A 25,853-nucleotide genomic window follows, 5' to 3' on the forward strand; every position below is an offset into this window, starting at 1 on the left:
TTACTAGAATTTTTTTTACTTTTAATTTTACTTGAGGCTGCAAAAGCTGGTTTGTTACACAATTAAAAATACAATATGGCCGCCGCGCTTGTAAACAAGCAGCTCTTAGTTGCATAAATAATTTATGAATAATTTCTGATGTTTTGTTTCTTATATTAGTCACATAATTTAAATGTTCAGTGGATGAACATGTTGCTACTCTGTTTGAATGCAGTTCTGGAGTGTTTCATTTACCGTTATTCCTCAAAAATTTTCTTTTGTTTACTCAGCATTTTATTTATATTTTTGTTTTAAGTAAACATAACCTTAAAATATTTTCAATAACAGATTGGTGCCATTGCAGTAGCTCAATATCAGATTTAACCAGAAAACAACTGAAAAAGAACACTTTTTTTTTTTTACACCTTGAAGTATTGTCATTATCTTAAAGGATTATTTTAAAACACTCAAAGGCTTCTCTAATAGCTAAATAGAGACTTTAATTTTGAAGTTCAATAAACCGCTTTTTCCAGTTCATATGTGTGATTTATTTGGGGCGGGGGAAGCTTTAAATCAGCATTGGTTTGCACACCTGAAAAATAATGAGGTTTCTACAGCAGTTCTCAATTCCTTTATTTCCTGTTTAATATTCAGCATAATGTTCAAACTGTAATGCAATGATATTGATAATAAAGGGAAAATATCAAAACCAAAAATCATCTGTCCAATGCATCAATATATTTTTCTAATGTCAGACTTATTTTATCAGCTCAGCATGATTTATCTTATTTTAGTGTCTCTTCTTGCTTAGTTACAGAGCTTGTGAATGGCTTTGACCCATCTTTATACTGGTGCAACAATGTGTTGAAGCAAATGCTGCCACTCTCACAATGTCATCAAATATCTACTGAAGTCCAAATTAGGGACGAGGTAGCAAACTGTCAACGCAACAAAATGTTTTTACATTTATCAATGCAGCTCCAAATCTCTGGTAATCAGCTGTCTGAGTCTTATGTATAGATCAGTTGTTGCAAACACATCATCTGTGACATTCAGGTTATGCTCTGAAATCAGGTCCACACAGATACTGAAGACATCTTCATCGCATGGAAAGTCTTTGAAAACACAGTTTTCCAAGCAGGCTTGAACCCTGTTCAGATCAATGCTGTGTAGATAGTCTCTGGTTCCATACACCTGAGGTACTGTGTACATCATGAATGGTCGCCCATGAGGACTTCGTGAATTGTGTGTTGGACGTATCCTGTGGTGGTTCCAAGCTGAAACAACTTCATTTAGTTCTTTCTAGAAGAAAACAAAAACCAGACTAAACTCATAGCTTTGAAATAAACATTCAAAAGTAAAACGGAAGTGTAAATCTAGCATGACTGTTATTTATCCAAAAACAGGGAAGTTTAAATCAAGCAACTACCCAAACATGCAATCTGTGCAATATTTAAGATATGCTATTAATTTAGTATCATACTCAGAAAATAAATCTTTGCACATTATAACCACTTTATAGCAATCATAAATATTTTCAATAGGTGAGAAGACAGAGCAGCTCAAATCAAGCTCACCTGTATTATGTGGAGAAAACAGAACTGGATCAAGGCTTTGTCCAAGAAGTTATCCGAGAAGTGTCCATCTGCTTTCAGTTTGTCAAAGAGGTCCATCCAGAACTGGATACATTCACTTCGCAGGGTCAACCACCATCTTTCAATCCGCTGATTTCCAGTGCTTGGACCAAATATTACATTATCACTTTGAGGTTGATCTTCTGTAAGATGCAAATATCTTTGCATGTCAGCTGCATTAACATTTTCTGTCCCTAAATCCACTCTAAGTCTTTCAGGACAACCCTCAGCTTTAATCACTGCATCCATGAAGTATCCAGCAATGACTCTTGGATCATTATTTGTTTTGTATGCCTCAAGCCATATTAGCCTTCTGGAAAAACCGTCAATGCAACCATTGATCCCAATTCCAAATGGTTTGAGCTTATCGTAGCCGTCCAGATGCCAAACATAGTTTGGACCACGACTATAGTAAATCCGTCTCCTCAGTCGATTTCTTGACCTTAGGTCTACTCCTTCACCGTCTAGTAAGCGTAAAAGGACTCGAACTGTTTCCCTGTCTGTAACAATACCATTCATCCAGCATTTTTGGTGCATCCATCGATATCCGTGACATTGTCCAGAGGTTTCTAGTTGCTGACGAATGAACGCTGCCACTACACTCACATCACTTTTGTTCTTTCGGCGCCAAAGTTTCTTCTTATTAAGAATCCTTTCTAGTGTCCTCTTGCTAAGAATAACCCCATGAACCTCAGCCAGCAAAGCAAGAATTTCATCATTGGTTAAACCACATCTGAAATACTCCTCAATTTGTTTATAATCCATTAATAGGAGAAAAATCTGTGTTTTCCTGGTTAGACAGATCAAATGGAATACTGTGTAAATGTCACACAAGACAGCATGTCTGCTTTTTTGGAAAAGTCAAAATTATGACTTTGAATCTCATAATTATGACTTTGAAAGTCGAAATTATGACTTTGAAAGTCGAAATTATGACTTTAAATCTCATAATTATGACTTTGAAAGTCGAAATTATGACTTTGAAAGTCGAAATTATTACTTTGAATCTCATAATTATGACTTTGAAAGTCGAAATTATGACTTTGAAAGTCGAAATTATGACTTTGAATCTCATAATTATGACTTTGAAAGTCGAAATTATGACTTTGAAAGTCGAAATTATGACTTTGAATCTCATAACTATGACTTTGAAAGTCGAAATTATGACTTTGAAAGTCGAAATTATGACTTTGAATCTCATAATTATGACTTTGAAAGTCGAAATTATGACTTCCTGTTGGTCTTTTTTTTTTTTTTTCATGGCGGAAATGGGCTTCCATAGTTTTGCGAGGTAACGCAAAAGAAAAAAAATTCCCCATGTCCCCTAGAGGGCTCCGTACCGTACTACGGGACACAGAAGCAGACTGTGCATTTTTTGGTTTGCTTGGTTCGTTCAGTGCTGGTGGATAATATTTGGATAAGTTTTGATTTTTATCTCCTGAATAAGAGGAGGACAGGTGACTGCATTCTGTTTCTATTTTGCCTTCAGTGCGGGTTGGGTAAGTTTCGATTTTTATTTCTTAAATACAAAGACCCAAATAGACAGGGTATTTTGTTTGAAATTGAGCATCAACAAAGTGTAAAATGCGTTTTGTTACATGCAGAAATAAAATTTTGTGTTCTCTGCAGCAGTTCGTTGATTTCATAAACGCAACATAGTATCGATTTTTGTACATAGCATATAGGTTTTATATATATGACGTCAAAATGGGTTGTGGCTCCAAGTGCTTTCTTTTTATTGGGAGGCGGTCCCAAATGGCTCTTTGAATAGAAAAGGTTGCCGACCCCTGGACTAGTGCTGCTAGGCGAGTCCGCTGCGCTGTGGGCCGCTGGGTCTTGCCTCCGTAGCACTCCGAGGTCACGTAAACACTCCAAAGTATTTATGAGTCCAAAATCACTTGATGATCGTAATTCCAGCAGACGCTGGCGATCATATGCTAACTTACTGAGTGGATGCAAAGTTTGTAGCGTTATAGGCGGCGTATTTTGCTCAAATACTCGCAAGTTGTTGAGGGGGGCCGCAGCCATACAGGGCGCCGCCATACTCAAAAAAAATAATGAAAACATGTATCCTTTTTTCTTTGTTTCCCTTATTTGGAAGGTTTGCTTTACAATTTGAGATTTGGATGTTCATTTCACATGATTGTTATGATTTTTCTTTAGAAAATAATGACCATGTTCGGGTGGTTCACAAACTTTCAAGCAGCACTGTATGTTCTCATTAGCCAATTATATTGCAGTACTTTGAGGCGTGTATTGGTAGTTTGTGTTTGTGCTTCAGCACACGCCTTCTCCCAGGCCTCTGAAGGCAAGTTCTCCTCTGGGCATTGAGCCTGGAGGGCATTGAGCCTGGAGGGCTCAATGCCCTCCAGGCATTGAGCTTCCATAAAGGAGACTCAGAGGATCCCTCCACTAACATGCTATATAGTTTGGAGATAATTCCTTTTCTAAAGCAATCCTTCTTTATTTCGATTTCCAAGGTGGACATCTGAAGGATGGACTCACATTGATTTTGAGATGCTCTAATAAAATTTCTCACTTGTAGATATTTAAAATAATGTTTACTTGGGATATCATACCTGGCCTTCAACTCTTCAAATGACATCAAAACCCCATCCTCTGATTCCACAAGATCTCCTATTGTCTTTAAATCTTTTCCAGCCCATTTCCTAAAACCAGGATCCAGCCCCATATTGGACTGAAGCGTGATAGGGAGGAGGAATCACCTAAATACTTCTTAACCTGATACCAAACCAAGATCATATTTCTGACTATAGGGTTTTTTGTCTTTTTTTTTTCAGCATTCTGATGTTTGCTTAGTAAATGTACTGGGGTAGAGGGAGAGGTACAGAACAATTTTCAATATTCACCCCTGGCAAGAGACATTTATCTGTAAAATAATACATCATAGTCCTCAATTGAGCTGCCCAATAATACCAAAGTGGATTGGGGCACCTGAGGCCTCCTCTATCATACGGTAGATACAGAAGTGTTAAACGAAGCCTTGGTCGTCTATTATTCCACAGAAAACATATGAAAATGTTTTTTAGGGCCGAAAATAAATTGGCAGGAGGTGGCAATGGGATGTTCTGAAACAAATACAGAAGTTTGGGCATTATATTGGATTTAAGGACATTGATTCGTGCTATAAGTGACAAGGGCAAGTGATTCCATCTATCCATAGAGGCAGCAATTGAGTCTATCATTGGGTTATAGTTAGGCCTGTCACGATAACAAATTTTGCTGAACGATTAATTGTCTCTAAGAAAACATTTTGCTCTTGGTCCTTATGCGTCATGTCTGAGCTGTATAATTTTTCAAAAAAGACCTTAAAAATTTCATTGATTTCTAATGGATCGGTAATAATCTGTCCCTGATTATTTTCGACTGAGGTAATATTTTTCTCATTTTGTAATTGTCGGAGTCGTCAGGCTAATAATTTCCCAGGCTTTTCCCCTTGATCATAGAACGACTGCTTAAGATGCAAAAGTTGTGAGGCGGCTTTTGAGGCAGAAAGTTCATTATACTGTGTTCTTAGTATCAGAAGTTTTTTATGGGTGTTTGATAGTAATCCCTCTCAAGCAGCTCAATCTCTGCTGCCAACTCTTTTGTTTTTTGATAAGTTTGTTTTGCCTTATAACTCATAAAGCTAATTATTTGAACCCTTACATAGGCCTTAAAGGCTTCCCACCTTGAAGAGGGTGATGTTTCATCTGTATTGATTTCAAAATAGATGTTAATTTGATTATCTACAAAAAATATAAATTCTGGGTCTATGAGCCAATTTTGTTTAAATCTCCACCTAGGAGGGTCTCTCCTTAGTCTTAAATCCTCATAGATAAGTGAATTTGGTGCATGGTCAGAAATTAAGATGCTATCGTATTGACAGTCTCTTATTTTATTTCTCAAAATGGCAGAAATTAAAAAGTAATCGATACGCGAATATGATTTATGTGTATTTGAATAACACGAGTATTTTAAACTTTTGGGATTCATATCTCTCCAAATATCCATCAAATTAAGTTCCTTCATAAAGTGTTGAATTGTTTGTCTACTTTTAGAATGAGAGTTGTCAGTACCTGAACTTATGTCCAGTTCTGGGTTCATTGTGCAGTTAAAATCTCCTGTTATAATATAGCTGCCAGACAAAGATGAAATTGTAAGAAAGAGATTTTGAAAAAACTTTGGGTCATCAACATTTGGGGCATAAATATTTATCAGGTTTATTTTTTCTGAGATAAGTGTGCCCTGTAGAATAATATACCTCCCAGCCCTGTCTTTAATAACCCTTGTCACATGGAATGGTATGGATTTATGAATCAAAATCATAACCCCTCTTGCTTGTGAAGTAAAGGGTGCTGAATATATACCGCCCTGCCACCTCCTGCCAATCTTTGCCTCCTCACCAGACAACAGGTGAGTTTCCTGAAATAACACAATATCAGAGTGCATAGATTTCACCCTAGTCATTATCTGTTTAACTTTTTTTAGTTTCTGTAATCCCCCGCAGTTCCAAGAAGACACTTTAATTCTTAACCCACCAGACATACTGTGTGACACTTAATGGGCTTCCTAGTATTTTCAAACTGTTTAAAGACAAAGAAACCAAGAACATCTGGATGTTTAAAGCTACATCCATAATAATAATGAACACTGAACAGTATACCCCTTTGGAACTCTGTTGCCCTCCCTCCTCCCCCCCCTTTAATACTCTGGTACCCATCTAACAGCTGAAGGCCGTTCCACATGAAAGTGAGGATCAGCCGACTGTGCTTGACTATTTTTCCCTCTTACCCTACCCCACTACATAAGAAACTCGTTACTGATTGTGTCCAAAAAAATAAGAAAAAGGTAAATAAAAGTAGGCTATTGACTATGAGCCTCTGGGATAGCAAACAAGAAATATGATAAACTAATTTTAATTCTTACTTATTTTACTTAACTTTAGGTACCGTAATTGTCCATCCCTGTTAATATGTTGCAATGTAATGATGTCGTCATTGTCTCACCCAGGTCTGCTTTCTGCTTTCAGAGTCCTTACAAAGTTCTCTGCTTCAGCTGGTTGGTTAAAGATGGGAGACTGACCGTTGTGTGTCACCAGCAGTCGAGCGGGAGGAATCATGCCGTATGTAGCAGTGTGATGTTATTACACTAGATTGTAAAGTGGGAAGCTAATCCTGTAGGAAATTATATAAGCACCGACAGCTTTTATTTTGAAAAGTCGACAGATCCATTTCAAAACAGCGGATAACTTCCTGTTTCAAAATTATTATTTTTATTAAAATTTTATGTGTTACGAAGGAAAATGCAAATTATCATCTTTACTGTTGAATATATTGAGTTCCTGGATTGTTGTTTCGAGCGTCAGTTCAGCATTTTAAAAGACAAGTTAACGGATCATACCATTATAGTTTGATAAGGGTTTTCCCGCGCTCTCCGTTGCGCTCTTTCTGTCCAGATTCTGTGGGAGAAGGTATGAAGTTTTGCTTTCTGTGTTCAATAAGTGTTTTTGAGCATAATAAGTGACAAATTGATTACTGTTCTTGTAAGATAATGTGCTTTGGAGCACTTAAACTGTTAAACAGTGATAGAATTGTGTTAACAGCTAGTTATGCTACATGAAACATTGCTAATGGAAATGCTACATTCATGTGCTAAAAATAGTGATGTTCATGGTTAAACAGGTGTGGAGCACTGTGACAAGAAAAGCCTGTTTTCAGTCACTATTTTCTGCTGTTTGAATGCAGGTATGTGAATTTTTATTACTTTTGGTGTGAGATTATTTTATTTATTATTTTTTTGGTTTATTCGTGTACTGTTTAAGATCATTTTGCTCATCGTTGGGCTTAGTTATTAATTATTGTTCCAATTATTTTTTATTTTTGTAAGGTAAATGTGTTATTTTACACAAGCTGCACGCGCTCTGCGCTCTTTCTGTCCAGATTCTGTGGGAGAAGGCGCTGTGGAGCACTGTGACAAGAAAAGCCTGTTTTCAATCACTATTTTCTGCTGTTTGAATGCAGGAGCATTAAAAGTGCCTTCAGAGCAGCGGTTGTCTGGCTATTATTTCACACAAGATACAACGCAGAATCAACTACACTATCGTATCCCCATGGTACGGAGTTGTTGTCTCACGCCATCAAACTCTTTCTGTTTTTTGTGCACACCGGCTGCGAGGTTCTCATAAAATCTCACCGGATGGTTCTTGAATAGAATCTGTCCCTTCATCCTGGCGGCTCTTATCACAGTTGCTTTATCCCTGTAGTTTAAGAACTTCATAATAAGAGTCCTTGGTGTAGCGGTGTTAGATGTGCTTTTCTGGCTAAGCCGGTGTGCTCTCTCCAGTGTCAGAGTGGTGTGTAGCGGTGCCAGGTTCAGAGCCTCCGGTAGCCACTTTTCCAGAAAGGCGTAGGCGTCCTCTCCCTCCGCACCCTCGGGAAGGTTAACCAGTCTCAGGTTAGATCGTCGCGATCTGGTCTCCAAGTCCAACACTTTTCCTTCGAGCTCTTTATTTTTATTTTTGAGGACCTGGACCCTAGCTTGTAGACTGGTGATGTTATCTTCTGCTGCAGATATTCTCACTTCCGCCTCACCAACCCGCTCGGCGAACTCCTTAACATCCTTTTTTACATTCTCTATTGCTGATAGAATACCGTCCAGTCTGGAGGAGAAATCTGATTTCAAATTTGCAATTGCAGCCAGTATCGCCTCTGAACCAGCTTCAACCGTCTTATTCTTCTCATTCAACTTGCAGTTTTCCTCCTCCATTGACTTGCACGTGGTGGCGTTAGCCTCGCTATTTTCACAGCTAGCTTCAGAGCTCACCTTAGAAGTGAAGTTAGATAACTTCGATTGAGTCGATTTGCTGGAGTTTTTACTGGGCTTCCTTTGTGAGAAAGGCATTACAGCTGTTTTAAACGTAGTTCAGTGTCACTTGTAACGAGTACTTTCCAGGATTTTACAGAACGGTAGCGGAGCCAAAGCGAGCGCGTCCTCTCAGCAAGCCGCCATTACCGGAACCCTTGTTCAGCGCTCTTATCTAGAGAATTACAGAAACTTTAAAAGCTCAAACAACGTGTTTCAGCGAAGTTGAACTTTTTTCCAGCTGCATCCAGACACACATAGTGCGTGTTTTCCCCCAGTATCTGGGGGAACAGTATCTGATGGGGAAACGCGAATTGACCTGCTTTCAATTTTTTTTTAAATACATGTGCACTTAGTTTCAAAGAACCTAGCACCAACTAGTGGCATGACGAGGGCATTACACCTCTTCAATGTGTGCCGTTACTGTTTAAACAAAGATTGTAATTATAATGTCTTCATGTAAATGTGTTAACAGAAATGGAACAAAGATTCACTGTTTTGATCAAATTCCATGTTTTCACATTTTGTTCACTAAGAAGTGATTGGGGGCTTAACAGTTTAAACTCACAATCTTCAAAAAACAACAAAACAGACTCCAGTAATTCTAGTAATGATTACATTTTCTCACTTTCTTACATTGAAGATTCTCTAAAAAGACAGCCAAACAGCGAGTGGACATTATTTTGTTGGACAAAGCAGAAATTAACAAACATGGCTTTTTTTTGGGGGGAGGGGGGTACATGCTGAAAAAGTGATGTATTCACTTTTGGGTGCCTTCATTGGAAATCCACAATATCAAGTGTTAAATACAAAAATAATATAATACAGTGTCATTTTCACATTGTCTAAAGTTCCTCACATTTTGGGGGAAATTGTATTAGGACCTCAAAGCCATGCATACTACAGCATTACGTACATGTGGCAAAGTGGATTTGAGTAAATTTGCATATTTTACTTTTTTTTTTACATTTGCTGTGTTTGTTTTGGATTTATTTAGCTCTGTTGTGATATTTTGGAATTTATTTTGTTGTATTTTGGATTTATTTGGGATTGTTGTGTTGCATGTTTTGCTTCCTTTTGTTTTGAGACTGGAAAAAGACTCATGGACCGACTGTAAACCAATGGTTGCGGCAGATGTTATCTGCCCTCCCTCTGGAAAAGACTACATACATATGTATTAAAACATGTACAAAATTCCTGTATTAAAACAGGAATTGTTAGAGTTCATCTGGAATCCCTTCATTATGTATGTCAAGGATCTGAACATGGCATGTTCAGATAAGACGTCACAAGTGACTGAAAAACATGTTAACTGCAGTTCCCAAAGACAATTCTATTAGAGGATATATACTGTTGAATTTAATATCTCAATATGAAGATGATATGTGGAATTTGTGATGGGTTGCATTATAACCAGGATTGTGAAAGGCATTTTGTTGATTTCTGTTTGTATTTTATTTTAGCCTGAACAACACTACTGCTACTGCCATACTTTGCAGAATGTTCAAGCTGTTTGTCTAAACTGCTAAAATTCCAATTCCATTTTAGTTCCATTAGTCTTTTTATTTTTCAAACGTAGCATCAGGCCTTTTTTTGTTTTTATATATGCCGTATGTTTGTCCTTAACTTGATCTTTGTTAGGATGTTAGCTCCACTTTATACCAAATTAATTTTGGTATAAACCATCTCTCATAAAAGAGATGGTTCTATGAATAAAAAAATCACGTCTTTAGTTAGTCAAATGGCAGACAGTTAAATTTAATATTTGTACATTTTAATGTGTATTTCTTGCCATCTTGGAAATATGGCAAAGTTCATTGATCAAGCTCTGTCGCAAAAAATAGAATAAATTCATTTTTCAAAAGTAAAGTATTGAAATAATTTTGGTTCCACTCTACTTAACATGTGTGATTACACAGAATTTTTTGTATTCAACAAGTCATAACAAAATGCATATCTCCAACAATGACATAGGAAATCAAAAAAATACCTTGACTGTGCATTTAAAATAATTTGTTTTGTTGTAGTTGTACTTTTTAACAGCAGAAATGCCTAAACAGTGACTAGTCCTGAAATTTTGGATGTTGAAGTTGTGACACCGGGGCATACTGTCCCAATTCTCACATTTTTGCACGCTTGTAAACCTGCGCACTCAAACCCTTATGTGCACTTGACTGAATCCACACTTCACAGAGGGGCGTTGCGTGTGCATTGATCATTGGGACCGGGCCAAAGAAGCTGGCTTTTATACCTGGGGCAAATTCACCATTCATATCAAGTAAAGGGTTTGTCAAAAACAAAACAAGAAATAAACATTATTTACACAAACCTAACACAAAACAATAAATGGTACCACTATTTACATGCATGCAAATCATTAGAACCAAACTAATATAAAGTCAATCAAAGAATACATTTAACTTAGTACAACTCCTCAGAGCATTACATGGTATGCTCCAGGAGCTTTTCAGCAGCACCTGGTGCATTTGTCTCCCTTTGTTGCTCTACCCTGCTGAAGAGACACACCAGGAAAGGTAAGCACTCAATCAGCAAACTCAAATTAAACCTCAAAATAAAACTTATCAGAAACAAACTGACATTTCCCCCCACATTCTCCCTGAACAGGAAAGATGGCCAGTTTTCTTACCTGAAAATTTTTTTAACTAAATGTCACAATGCAACTAAAATAAATAACTAAAACAGAAAACAGGAGACTGTAAATAAAGTCAACAACATAATATCAACATTCCTTTATTAGTGATGGAACCCCTGGTCTCCATCACAATAATAAACTGAATTGAATTTAGTCATAAATTCAAACCAATTTATAACTAAGAGTGTAGAGGACAGAGATCAATTTAAAACATTTCGGAATAAAACTAACATTATGAATACTTCCTGTATTCAGTATGGAATCCTGAATATATAATCGAATATGTATTGCTCCTATTAGATCATATTTAAACTGATCTAAAATGAGCTAGTACATTGCTAATGTGAAGAGAGAGGTAGAGATACCTCTGGCCCAACTGGAGATGTTATTGTACCTACTGCAATCAAATAAAAACAGGTCTGCAAATGTAAGCCATTGTTTCTTAATGAGACATTTTGCTGTTGAGGCAATAACAACAAGAAGGTGAAATATCTTTGTGAAGATGTATGCAGTTTGTTAAATGTTTTTCCAAAAAAAAAAGAAAAAGAAAATACTCACCAACATCTGCAGGAAGGTGCATGATGGCTTCACTTTGACTGACAAATGCCCTGCAGAAAGCAACAGATAAGTTCAAATAAAACTTGCTATCTGTGGAAAAATTTCATGCAAAGCAAAGTTCTAAGCCCAATAAAACCTAATAAATTATTTAATTTGAATAAGGGACTGTGCAACAGGAATACTTAAACTGTCATGTGTATGCAAGATTGACAAGCCCAGGTACTCTTAACTGATGACCTTATTGAGAACTTGAGAGGGGCACTTGTTATTACGCAAGTTGTAGTTTTGAGGATTAATTTTATTGTTGAACAACTGCAGCGCTCTCAGTTAATCCAAAATGTTAATAATCTTTGAAAATCAATCCAAATTTTTTATCTTTCTTACAATAGTACAATATCTGATAGTACAATATCTGTGTGTGCATTATTATTGTGATTATTGGGTAACTATTAGGGTGCAGAAATATTATGCAACTGAATTGAAATTGAAAATTTTCACATCTCACTTATTTATTATCATCTGTTCAAGTGAGAATAATAAACATACAACTTTATTATGTTGACAAGCATTTCTGACATTTAAAAAAATAAATCAATGATTAATATAGCCACCCTTCTTTTCAATAACGGTTATAAGCCTTCCAGTCATGGAGTCTGTTAGTTTCTTGATCTGTTGACTATCAACTTTTTGTGCAACCACAGCCTCCAATTTTTTTTTCTTCATCAATATTTTTTATTGATTTTTGTTCACAAATGTTGACATACCTCCCATATAACCAATACAATCAACAAGAACATCAAATGCCCTCTTTGATACACATCTGCATAAATTCCTTTAAATATACAGGAGATAATAATCCATTGTAGAGACTCCATTGCTTCTTAACATCATAGTCTTATGATATTCTTGTCTTTAGTTGGCTTCCTTCTCTTGACACAAGTCCACACCTTCAACAAAAGTCCGGAGGGGTTTTTAAATGCTTTCAAATAACTCGCATTTCCCTTTTTGGAGATATGTTATGCTTTCCAGGGGTAAAGTCGTCAGCATTTGTCTGATTCATTGCTTGATATTTGGCCTGTTGTTCTCTTCCAAAAAAGTGCCATCAGTCTTTTAGCTTGTCATAGACAAATATCAATAGTTGTTCACATTTGGTAAACATTTGGTATTTTTGGGATACAGACAGAATGAGGAAAAACTGGACATAGTGCAATGTCCTTTGAGACAATATCTTCTATAGTTTATTTTATTGCTTTCCAGAACTTTTTAATTTCCCTGAATTCCTAGATACAATAAAATAGTTTCCATTTTTCTTCTAAGCATTTTGTACATGTTTCTGGTATATAAGAATTGTACCAATTTAAATTGACTGGTGTAATATAGATTTGCATTAACCATTTAAAATACAGTAACCTTAGGTGTGAGCTAACTGTTTGTGTGCCTTTGTGCAGACAGATGTGGAGGGGCGGGGGCTCAAAGCTAATAAGGGGTACATGGAACAAGAGCTTAAAACACCGTAACAACATAGCAACAACCCATATTAATCAAGAATGTAATATTTAGTCTGATCATACTATATCATTGTCATTATGTGGGAGCAATTCAAAGCAAACTTAGTCTATGTTTTCCCCGATAGTTATGTTTCTGTTTCTGCTGCTGACAGTCCTGGAGGGCTATGTTGATCTGAGACTAGTTTTTAAACAGATCATCATAGAAAAGGTAACTGGTTATCAAGTATTTTATGAAATAAGCAAATTTGCTGCTATTTTAATAAATAAGCCCTACTACTTCTGTTTAGCCTCTATTGCTGGGTTTCAGACACGTGACCCGGAAGACGCGCAAAATTCAGACGGAGGGCTGGAAGGGGGTTTCTCCAATTCAAAACAAAGCAAAATTGATCAAAAATTGATATTGATATACAACGAGTATCTAGATAGGCTGGAACAGATAAGGCATCTCGAAAAAATATGCGTATATTTAGGATATGATCCGTATTATAAAAAAAGTCTTGTCTTATAATCTTGAAGATTTACCCGGTGTTGAGGCGATCCACATAACTAACTATCTGGAGCTGCAGACCTCATATTATACAACAAGCCAGAAGAAAGTTTTCAAAAGCCTGGAGCATAAAATTATTTAGTTTCAAGTTGGGTCAAGCATTTAGGATCAAAAGAACCATTAAATGGCTGTTGACTTGTTTCTGCCGGGTGAGTAGTAAATTCTGCTATTTTTTGTAAGTCTATGATAACGATGACATCGCTAACAACGAACTAACCCATATTATTTTTATGAGCTGGTAAACAATTTATCTAGCTTCTGTAAACCCAAATTTCTGCTGGAGTTGTACGTTAATGTTGAGTCGTTGTAAGACGCTGGATTCAGATCCAGTGTAGGTCAACCATTCTCAGCGATACAGAAACCCCCGTGTTCATGGCCAGACAAACATGTGGGGGAATAACATCTTAATGTGACTGTATGGCTGTGTAGGTTATATTTAATTTATTTAGCTTTTTTTTTTTTAGCATGAAAGTCCCACTGAATAAACATTATATTTTTTGTCCATGACTCGGCACTGAGCTAGCGGCTAACAACATTAGCACTCTGAGGTCAACCACGCTAGGTCATAAAAATAATATATCTTACCTTACATATGTATGCTTGTCTTTAACTTAATTGTCCAATGAAATACCTGAAAATACAATCTAATGATGCGATTGTTACCTGCTAGAAAGTGGCGCTGCAAACTCTGGCGTTGTTAGTTTCCGCACCTCCTGTTTTTAGCTGTAGATTGTTGATCCACTTTTCTCCTCTTTTTTTGGTACGTTTTTTAAAATTAACTCTCTTGTGAATAGCTACCTTCAAAACACGAAAATAACGTTTATCTTTCTCTCTATTAGAACGATTGGAACAACCATACAGGACACAGACTTTAGGCATTTTGATGCTGGATCAACAGAAATAAATGGGCTGCATTTACTTCCGGCCCTTCATCTGCATTGGGTGACATCGATGCTACGTCATCTGAAACCCAGCAATAACAATTTGTCTGCAGACTGCTTTAAAGATCAAAAAAGCTCAAAGAGGTTAACTCTACATAATTTTCTGATGTTAGCACCTCTGAGATCTGGAGTTGTAAGACAGGCAAAGAAAACTCAGCAACTGGTAGGGCCCATAAATGGGGCCCATTAGAGGCCCCATTCATCAGGGGCCTCTATAAATGATTGAATTGTAATAGGTTTACCATACATCTAAACCTATAATAGCCATTTATTAAGAATGACAATATTATTAAATTTTATTTAATGCATTCAGCAGAGAAAAAAAATATATTGTACATTTAAGATTTAATTAATAAGTTTACTTTGTAAAAGTGCAAAGAATCACCTGGATAGTTTGTTTATTGTGTTACCATGGGTACCATATGGTGTAATCTTTGTGTTTGAGCTGGGTTTGTTCACAAATACATTACAGCAAATAATAACCAATAATCAGTGATTGATTTTAAACACAGCCAATTACTGGGCTCCCTGTCACAGACTTCACTAGATCTATATTTAAACACTGTCAGTGATGCTGATGTTCTTAGTAGGAGAGGGTTGGTGGGGGTTAAATCATGATTCTGTCTAAGGCCCCATATTATCTTGGGCCGGCCCTGCATGAACAGCTAGCCGCATCTCTGTGCTGGAATCTACCTGGAATCCCAAGGTAGCCCCTATGCCAATCCGACCTGCTTTTAGAACATCTTGATTCATTTAATGGTGGCATGTTTGGTTATTGCTGCGGTCCAAATGGTTGGTAAAGTATTTCGAAGATGTTTATGTGATATTTTGTGAGCTCTAAATGCTATGAGCTAGATCTTTCTTTAGCAATTGAGGTTTTGCAGTATCTTCTATTCACAGCCACTCACCTCTAGCCCAGATCTCGTCAGCAGCAGTCTTGTGCGAAATTCTGTTCCCCTGTGAAAATCTGTGCCCCCTGTGTCGGGAGCGCGCATTGCGGCCAGAGAGGCGGATCTGACCATTTTCACAGCGCTTCTGATAGATTTCTCGGTAAAACAACTCGTATAATCATGTCAAGGTTGTAACATTCAGTTTTCAAACTTACATGATTTATTGTTGCTAAAGACAGGAATAAACAGAGTTAAAGACTTGCAGGTAAATTAATTTGTTCCCATGTTATGGAGGGGGACCGGATTATTTCAGGTGGCTAAAATATACGGTTCCGCCCTCATAGCTCTGGCAAATAAGGAGCAAATGCTACCAAAATCATAGGATTTGTTGTTGATGAAGAGGGGAATAAACAGAGTTAAAGACTTGGTAAATTAATTTGTTTCCATGTTATGAAGGGGGAACGGATTATTTCAGGCAGCAAAAACACCTAAAATATATGGTTTCCCGCTCATAACTGGCAAATAATAATGAAATGTCACCATATCCACAGTATTTGTTGTTGATGATGAGAGGAATAAGCACAGTTAAAGACTTGCTGGTAAATTAGTTTGTATGGAGGGGGAACGAATTATTTCAGGTAGCTAAAATATATGATTCCCCCCTCATAACACTCAGACTTAGGCAAATAATGAGCAAATGTTTTCAAACTTTCATAATTTATTCTAGATGATGAAAGGAATTAACACAGTTAAAGACTTGCAAGTAAATTAATTTCTTTCCATTTTATGGAGGGGGAACAGATTATTTCAGGCAACGGAAATATCCATTCTCTCCTCTCCTTCCCCCATTACTCTGGGAAATAAAGAGCAACTGTTTCCAAATTCTCAAAAATTGTTATGTGTGACAGCATGTAGTATACTAGAAATGTCCTTAATCCAGTAATCTGTCATATTTTATATTAGAACGGGATTTACCAGAAAGGCTACACTCTCATCTTTTCAGGAAGACTTAATTTTTGTGCCCTGCTATCAGCCAGTTTCCATCCTCTTATATCAGCAATGAAAAAGTATAAATACACACTACGTGTTGGAAAACTGTGTTGGGTGACTTACTTTTATTTGTCAGGCTTAAGTAACAAAAGTTGGAAAAAGACCGATTCTCTTTGCGTTTAAAATAACACAAAACAGCTTAAGAAGACCTCGTTTATTTATTTCTTCTACAATTTTGCAAACAACAGCTGCCGATTAAACTGAATGTTACAATCTTGACATGATTATATGAGTTATTTAACCGAGAAATAGATCAGAAGCGCTGTGAAAATAGTCAGATCCGCCTCTCTGGCAATGCGCGCTCCCGACACAGGGGGCACAGATTTTCACAGAGGAACAGAATTTCTCACAAGACCTCTTCTCTGAGGTGCGTCGCAGTGACAATCGCGGTACCGTTTCTTTATCTGGTTCTGACCACAGCGATACGGCCGACTTAGGCTGCTTGTAGCGAACCGGGCATTTAGTCCAGATGTGAGCCATATCTATTTGTCCGTGTGTTGTCTACTGGGAAACAGTTTGCAAGCTGTTGACGAGGGGAAATAAACTAAAAAACAACAATCAAGCCGCATCAAGACCTGGATTAACTAGTGACAGCCAAACAGGGTCCTCAACACAGATGTTTGTAAAAAAAAAAAAGAAAAAGAAAAAAGCTTAGGTGACTGTGTCGTTTCCTGATCAAAACACAACAAATGTAAATAAACGGATTTGAAAAATGTGAACGTTGTAAAATGTAAACAGTTCTGATATCATGCAAACTCTAATTCCTTGCTCATTTAATTGAAGCCACATTATTTCGTTTGCACCTTAAGACATGTCTGGGCTGCAGATACATCCTGTGCAACTTGGTAATTTGGCAACATTACAGTTAAAGTTTGCCTGGCAAACCTATTAAAAAATATTAACTCCAAAACGTTTAACTAGCACCCCTCCAGAAAGGGGTCCTTAAAACCCACGCCCACAAAAACATCTGTCTCTCCCAGCTGCCACCACCAGTTAATTTAGCCACCAGTTAATCCATAACACCGTCTGTGCTGGTGAGTTGGGACTTTCCACGATCTCCCTGTGCGCAAAGCTAGCAGTTACAGTATGAAATTAAATTTAGTTGCTAAAAAGATAGAGAAATATAAGATTAAGATTATAATAGCTGTTTTGATAAGGTCTGTGTTTGATTTTGTTCCATTATAGTGTGTTTGGTAGTCTCAGTATTTACTTTTCCCCCCTCTGCTAGCATGGGAAGATTTCTGTGTTGGGAGCTGTAGTTGCTGTGTCCATAGATTTGTTCCTTTCGTTGCTGTTTTAAAGGTTTGTTTTTCATGTAATTCATGACAAAATAAATTTGTGAAATTAGTGTATATTATCAGTCTGGAACTGTACTGAGCCAAATTACATTATATTAATTTTATTCTTATCTGAATATGAATTTGGATTGTCATCCAATTAATTTTTATTTTATTATTTATATATGTATGAATGCTACAGTTGAGATGTGCTGCTTGGGAAGATTTCTGTGTTGGGAGCTGTAGCCACTGTGTCCACTGATTTGTGCCTTTTGTTGCTGTTTTAAAGGGTGCTTTAAACGTGCAGTGACCAGACTTATGCCTCTCGTGTCTGTGTACCATTCTGGTGACCATTTGGAACCTGCTACATATACAGTAAATGATTGCATCCAGACTGACCTGCTCCGAAGGTTGACATTATCTCTCAGAATACCCTCATTGTCTGACAGCAGATTTTGCAGCGTCCTCCTCGCCTCACTCCAGGCTTCATAACCAAGACTCATGAAAGCGTTTAGTGTAGGCTTGAAAAAAAGAACAGAGTGAAATATTAGGGTTTGAATGAATTCAGATACTAGGACCATACAGGGTCTCATTCTGCAGTTCACTTATCAGCTCTTAACTTGTATAGCATAAAAATCTAGTGCAAACAGTTAGAAGCAGGTGGTGAAGGCCTTTCAAATTATACTGAAATTAAATTTTGCTATGGTTGTTCCATAAAAATATTATAGCCACAGATAAAATTTTCAAAGATACTGTAAATGAGTAGTAGATGAATGTATTGTATGAAGTATAGTTCTTTAATGTGACTGATTAATAGAAGGTTGTAGCTAGAAGTGTAAAACAAGTCTAAAAATAATAAACTTTACCTGGTCAAAGACATCACAGTGTTTGGACATTACAGGTCCTATAAACAGAGATCTTATCACACTGAGGTCAAGGATTTGGTCTCCAATTGCAACACCAATGCGATGTCTGGGCTGGTGAATAGAACAAATAGAAAGCAAATCAAATTTTATTTGTATAGCACATTTCCGCAACAAGGCATTTCAAAGTGCTTTATATTATGAAAGCACAAAAATACAAAGTCATAGAACATACAGTCAATTGAAACATTACATTTTGCTGTCATTACACATCAGATTGTTTATTAATGTCTCATTGATTATGTTTCAAAAGCAACTGCAAACAGGTGGGTTTTTGGTCTAGATTTAAAGTGTTTCAGCTGTTTTGGAGCTGAAACACAGCTTCTTGTGGTGCATAGAAGCTGAATGCTGCTTCTCCATGTTTGGTCCTGGATGCAGAGCAGAAGACCTCAGAGGTCTGGAAGGCTGTTACAATAACAGCAGTTCTTTAATGCGTTGTGGTTCTAAGCCAGTGTTTCTTAACCTGTTTTGGGCCAGCGCCCCCTTATCCATTATCCAGGTCCCTTACCGCCCCCCACCAAAAAAAGTTCAGGTTACTTTGCACTGAATATTTTTTTATTATTAATATGACTATCACTATTGCTGATGTTTTGATTTTTATGCTTGTTTTTGTATTTATCATCAAAAGTAATTTTCCAGAGAACAAAAAAGCCATTTGAATAGAAATTATTTTTACAGGCGTCTACGAAAAATGCAATGGACATTCAACTTAAAATCTGTAGGCCTAACAGCAGCCAATTAGAGTGGAAAAAATATACCTGTTCTGTGTAATTTTCTGATGTTAGTTGCTAAATCTTACACAAAATGACCAGATAAAAGATGTACAGCAATGCCAGTTTAAACTTTGATCTATTTGCAAAACGACAGTGCTCTGCAACATTAAAACATGGATATAACTGCAACTATATTAATCATAACTCATAATCATAACAGTGTTTCTGTGAGTTTCTGGTGGAGTAGCTCTGTGCTGCAATTCAGGAGAATGGGACATCAGAGTATCGTCTATAAAATTTCACCCACATGGTGTAACTGTGCAACAGAGCTTTCAGTGGAAAAACAAAAGTTCCATTTCCTTTCAATGAAAACAAATAGGAGACAGGAACATGGATTATGTCTTTTTTTAATTTTTGCCGTATAGTTCTCTTATTGCTCAAGAGATCTTGCCATACTAGCTTATTCCATCCATCCATCCATCCATCCATCCATCCATCCAGCCATCCATCTTCTTACACCCTTGTCCCTAGTGGGGTCAGGAGGGGTGCTTGTGCCCATTTCCAGCTAACGTTCCGGGCGAGAGGCAGGGTACACCCTGGACAGGTTGCCAGTCTGTTCAGAACACAGAAGCAGACAGGACAAACAACCATGCACACACACACTCACACCTAGGGAGAATTTAGAGAGACCAATTTACCTAACAATCATGTTTTTGGACTGTGGGAGGAAGCAAGCCGGAGTACCCGGAGAGAACCCACGATGCACAGGGAGAACATGCAAACTCCATGCAGAAAGATCCTGGGCCCGGAATCGAATCCAGGATGCCTTCTTGCTGTAAGGCAACAGTGCTACCAACTGCGCCACTGTGCAGCCTTAGCTTATTCCTCTGTATTTAATTTAGTTTCTTATTCTTGCATTTTGTTCTTCATTCATTTCCATTTAGTTTTCTTTGATTAGCATTATTCTCTCTTGGTTTATTGTTATGTTCTCTTTATTCTCTTTCTTTCATTTCTTTAGTTCTTTCTTTCTTTTAGTTTCTTTCATCGTTTATTGACACTCACCAACAGTAATCTTTACTCATCGTGCTGCTGCGCCGCCCTTTCACATCATGTGTTGATTCGCCACTCATATTGATTTTTCACTGTTCACTGTTCATTTTTCTCTGTTTTTATGTTTGTCGCTCAGTTCGATGTCCCGGTTCTCCGGTTTCTGAGTTTTGCAACGTGCACGTCGTCGTTTGTTTTGTTTTTTTTTCCCATACGGTGCGGAGCGGTCGGGAAGCGTATCGATGGAAAAAGGCAGATTAACGTAAGTTTTTTTTTTGTTGTTGTTTTTTTTCCGAAGAGGTTTTGCGGCGCTAGTGGCTCGTATTTTTTCTACAGTAGGCAGACAGGAAGGAGGGTGAGGAGAGGGGGGAAGACATGCGGCAAAGGCCGGGAGTCGAACCCGCGACGTCCGCGTCGAGGACTAAGGCCTCCAAACATGGGGTGGATGAGTTTCTATAGATGTTGCTGAAACATTAATCCTGTAATCCTGGAAATGTTCTTTATGTGATAGAAGGCTGATTTTGTAACTGTCTTCATGTGGCTCTCAAGGTTCACTACACACAAATTTCAGGCCTGATCACTGGTTTTTAGTTGTAATAACTGAAGTTGTGCATTGACTCTAGATCGTTTGTTTCTCTTTAGGTCCGAAGATAACTTCAGTTTTGTTTCTGTTCAACTGAAGAAAGTTTTGGCACATGTTTATCTGTTCTAAGGCATTTGTTCGGTGCTTGTGTAACCCTGGTTAACATAGCCCTCACTAAATATAAGCCTTTTCATAAAAATAGCTATAAAATGCGTAAATAGGAAATAAATAAATAAATAGAGAATAAATAGGTCTTAAAATAGTTAAAAATATAAAAATAATAATTACAGACATTATAAATGCTGTATTTCATGTTATGATATTTTATTTAGTTTAAAACCGTATAAAACAGAATTTTATTTTGTCAGCAGCTAAAACGGTCAAGTTGAGTAAAATCTCTTATTCTGAAGGGTCTACACATTGATGTGTAGCCCATGTGACTTGCTCCAGCCAACCGGGTTGCTACGTTCTCTGGCGCTCGAAGAAGAAGCAGAAAGAGCGAAGAAGAAGGAGAGAGAACGAAGAAGCTAAGACTTGTGCTGTGAAAGAGAGAGAGATGAGAGAAAATCGAGGATTAAGAAAGTCTACCTGCTGACTGGAAACCTTTTCCATTTTGGAGGAGGAGCTTTCCGCATTTTTCACTGACTGCGTTCGGAGTGTTATATGTTACAGAACTGGACTTGGTGAATTAAAAAGTGTATTTTATTTTCTGTGAAGGATGTTTTTTGTAAGATAATTTTATTTCATTGAAACGGAAAGCTAAAGTAGCGCATTTATGTTGTTTTATGTTCAAAAACCGTGGAAGTAACGGATGAGCTGGTGTGGGTAAAGCATATCCCACCCCCCACACACACATACACACACACGATGTTCAGCCGCCAAATCGGCGAGTATATTATTTTATTCAGTACAAAGCAAAGCCAAAAGAACTTTTGTTATGCTTTGTTGGTTATTAAACCAACAAAGGTTTTTAAGGTTCTGCTGGAAATTGGACCGGGAAATTCCGAATCGATTGCCGAGTTGGATTCCGCTAGTGACAAACAAGATGGCGAGCCGTAACCCAGGAGCCCTGTAACTGCAGTCTAGCAGGAGCTACGCCCTCTGCTGGACATTTCAAATCACCCAAACTGGTATGACATGCCCATGTTTTCCTGTTGAAAAAACAGTGGATTCGGAGAAACGGGATTAACCCTTCAGGATCATCAGAGAGAAAATACATTGATTTGAAGCACAAGTTATTCGGTCTTTTGCTGGATTGTTTCTGTTGTGTTTTATTGTTTTTCCTTTTCTTGAATCACATTCAATATCCATTGTTAGTGTGTGGAAATGTAAAATTGTCTGTTGGGTTATAATAGAAACAAGAAATGGTTAAAACAAGATATTAAAGAACCTTAATTTCTTAAAAGAACATAAAATAACTAAATTAGATTTTAAAAAGATTAAAAACAACCAAACTGTAAATTAAATAGATTAATAGTATCAACTTGAAGTTAAATAGAACTATAACCTAGGTTTAAATAAATAGTATCCTTTAAACCTAACATTAGGTTTAAATTTCAAACAGTGATTTAATACAGTATTCTGAAGGAAACAGGGAAACTTTTGGATTGAATTTTGTGCCATTGTACATCAACTGTTTGTAATATTGTTGTTTCTTTTCAACAAATAATAAGCTGGCAGTTTAAACTTATTTTCTGGTCTGTGGTAATTAATACATTTACACATTTCTCGACTCACATAGCTGAACCTAGCACTGGTCTTATTGTCTGTTTTATTAACTGTAAACACATCGTGAGTGTTACACTTGGATAGGTTCTGAGTCAAGTGGTGATATTGTTATGTACCATATCATCTAGTTATGGTAGCTAAGCTTATTTCCTCTTATAACCTGAGGAAGAAAGGTTATAATGTGGGGCCTTGAGGTGTCCCACATTTGTTTCCTAATGAAACAAAGAAATCCCTGTTCTGTATAAGATTCAAACCAGTTGAGTATTGGACCGCAACTGGAGAGTTGGGTCCGACCCAGCTCTAAAGTTGTTCCAATAATATGTCATGATCAGCAGTGTCAAATGCTGTGCTGAGGTCCAACAGAACCAACACTATGGTACTTCCACACCGTGTTTATGTGGATATCATTGAACACTTTGACGAAGGCAGTCTCAGTACTGTGGTGAGCCCGGAAACACGCCAAAGCAGTTGGTTATCGTTATGAAGCTAGTTAACTGTTTAAACACAACTTTTTCAATAATTTTGTTGATTAATTTGAGGTTGGAGATCAGCCTGTAATTATGCAGTAGTAGTTTGTCCAGATTGTTCTTTTTTATCAGTGGCTTGACTTGACAATGTTTTCAAAGAGTGAGGAAAAAACACCTGATGAGAGTGATTAGTTTACTATTTGGATCAGATCATTTGTAATGACAGGCAGAACTTTTTTAAAGAAATGTGTGGGTAGGGTATTGTAACAGCCGTAATTGTGTAGTGTCTCTTTAAGATACTCTAGTATTGCTAATGACGTCACAAGTATGCGCCACGGTTTTCTCTGTAGAGAGCGTGGGAGAAACGTGCTAGACAGACATGTTAGTTCCCTAACTTTCTTTAGTAATGTTACGGTGTAGGAGCCATTTATCCTTTTCTGTGTTTATCGCCACCAGGGGGCGAATTTCATTTTGAGTTCTGTGTGTCTGATGGGGGATGGGTATTTAAGGTCAATGGTGATTCTGTTCAGGTGTTGTTAGTGGGAAGAGGCAACAGTTTTCCACTGTGTTTGGTTTTAGGTTTTTGATGTCGGATTTACGTGTAACTACATGGAAGTAGCAATCAATGGACATTGTTCTGTTCAATAAATGACCTTTTTTATAAGTCAAAATAAAGATCGACATGGTAAATCTCTACTGAACGCACGTAAGAACAACGCCTTCAAGCACAACAACCAGTAGCCTAAAATACAGGATTTTAGCCGCTACATTTAGGTGGAAAACTGCCTCGTTTGGAAGATCCATCGATTCTTCTGCATTGTGGAGGCACGAAGCCGCAAAGACGCCGCACCGACGCAGGCTATTGGAGCCGTCGGAACCGGAATCGCAGAGGAGCGATCGGGACACCAGGCGTCGGAACCGACACCGCAGAGGAGCGATCGGGACACCAGGCGTCGGAACCGACACCGCAGAGGAGCGATCGGGACACCAGGCGTCGGAACCGGAACCGCAGAGGAGCGATCGGGACACCAGGCGTCGGAACCGACACCGCAGAGGAGCGATCGGGACACCAGGGGACACCAGGCGTCGGAACCGACACCGCAGAGGAGCGATCGGGACACCAGGCGTCGGAACCGACACCGCAGAGGAGCGATCGGGACACCAGGCGTCGGAACCGGAACCGCAGAGGAGCGATCGACATCAGACGCTGGGAACAGAGCTGCATGGATCGAGCTATTGGAGCCACTGAGATTCGTAGCAGCGGACCTCGGGACGCAGATTATCAGTGCCGGCCAACGCATCATTGGGATATGTGAGTCAGCGCTGATATCTATGAATGGCCATTATGGCAGAAGAGGAAAACGTTGATCTGGATCAGGAGGGTCATAATAACATTATGTGTGAAGAGGAAAGTCCAACACAAAGTCCTCAATGGGAGACTGAAAAAAGAAAAGTGAAATTAACAGCCAAAGCCTTGTTGGTGAAAATCAGTAACTTAGAAAGTGAAAGAAAAACAAAGTTAAATAAACTCACAAAATTAAGACAAACTATTACAGTGTTGAAAAATGACCAAGGGTGTGTGAATGACATTAAGGTAGAATTTAAACGGTTTTTGGGTTTGTCTGAAGAAACACAAAGGGTACACCAGGGTTTGTTAGGATTATTGCCTGTTGGTGAAGCACAAAAGCATGACATATGGTTTCAAGCTAAAATGTTGAATGTTCATGATTTTGTTGCTGATACTCATAAATGGTTGGCTGAGGCTCAGGATGGCTCAGTCAGTGTGCCTGATGATATTAAAGAAAATGAGAGTAAAAATAAGAACGAAGCTGAACCAAAGACTGCCAGTGGTGGCATGATCACGATGGAGGAGGAGCTGCAGATTGAACCTCATGACAGCATTTCAAATGTTTCCTTAAGGTCTTTTAGAAAGGCTGGGAGTCAAAGGGGTTCTTCTATAACAACCAGCAAATCTTCAATGCTTTCTGAACAAATAAAGGCAGAAGCAGAAAGGGCTGCACTCCTGGCATGTGCAGCTGCTTTAAAGGAGAAGCATGTGCTGGAGGAGCAGGAATACTTGTTAAAGAAAAGAAAAGAGCAACTTGAGATGGACACCAAAATAGCTGCTGCTAACGCCAAGCTAATGGTTCTAGAGGGCAGCACTAAAGGCAGCATTACATCTAAGCATTCTGATGGAATGGATTCATATGTTAGAAAGGGTGCTAGACCCAAGATCAAACCTACTTTACTCCTTTCACAAGCTTCACAGTTGGTTACCAAACCTGTAAAGAAGCTTCAAGAAGATGCTGGACTGCTGAGGGATAAAGAGGTTGAGTCAGAGCTAAACACAACCTATGAAAAGCATATTCCACCTCAGGTGGATGACTCCGTTTTCAATACTTTGGTGTCACAAACGGCTCCCCCTGCTGTTCAAATTTCTAAAGCTTCTAGTATTTTCTCCAATCCTAATGTTACCACACAAAACAGTTTG

General features: G+C 38.0%; 2 protein-coding genes and 1 long non-coding RNA gene across 4 annotated transcripts in view; 1 reads left to right on the forward strand and 2 right to left on the reverse strand.

Annotated features, from left to right (window-relative positions):
• The window catches only part of fah (fumarylacetoacetate hydrolase (fumarylacetoacetase)), a 63,792-nt gene extending 43,083 nt beyond the window's left edge, over positions 1-20,709 (reverse strand). For both annotated transcript variants that reach the window (XM_032561261.1, XM_032561259.1), the window contains exons 1-4: positions 20,600-20,709; positions 18,768-18,878; positions 18,301-18,422; positions 11,689-11,738 (exon numbers count right to left, since the gene is read on the reverse strand). In XM_032561261.1, the coding sequence (XP_032417152.1) occupies positions 11,689-11,738; positions 18,301-18,422; positions 18,768-18,797 (202 nt within the window). In that variant the 5' untranslated portion in view covers positions 18,798-18,878; positions 20,600-20,709. The remainder of the gene's footprint in view (positions 1-11,688; positions 11,739-18,300; positions 18,423-18,767; positions 18,879-20,599) is intronic.
• Positions 596-2,569, reverse strand: LOC116718950 (uncharacterized). Its single transcript, XM_032561258.1, has 2 exons — positions 1,557-2,569; positions 596-1,281 (listed from the first exon to the last, which is right to left on the reverse strand). The coding sequence occupies exons 1-2, from the start codon at positions 2,376-2,378 to the stop codon at positions 949-951; spliced, it is 1,155 nt and encodes a 384-aa protein (XP_032417149.1). The 5' UTR covers positions 2,379-2,569; the 3' UTR covers positions 596-948.
• Positions 3,391-8,660, forward strand: LOC116718956 (uncharacterized). The gene is made up of 2 exons (XR_004339037.1): positions 3,391-7,360; positions 7,556-8,660. It is a non-coding gene; the product is annotated as an uncharacterized LOC116718956 (long non-coding RNA).
• Positions 20,710-25,853: the final 5,144 nt, after the last annotated feature.

This window comes from Xiphophorus hellerii, chromosome 4 (assembly GCF_003331165.1).
Source record: "Xiphophorus hellerii strain 12219 chromosome 4, Xiphophorus_hellerii-4.1, whole genome shotgun sequence".
NCBI lineage: Eukaryota > Metazoa > Chordata > Actinopteri > Cyprinodontiformes > Poeciliidae > Xiphophorus > Xiphophorus hellerii.

Excerpts from the sequence above, each read along its gene's own strand:
- LOC116718950 (XM_032561258.1), bottom strand. The coding sequence starts at position 2,378 with ATGGATTATAAACAAATTGAGGAGTATTTCAGATGTGGTTTAACCAAT. Across the intron at positions 1,282-1,556 it reads GTTTTCTCCACATAATACAG|AAAGAACTAAATGAAGTTGT; the intron begins GTGAGCTTGATT and ends GTTTTCTTCTAG.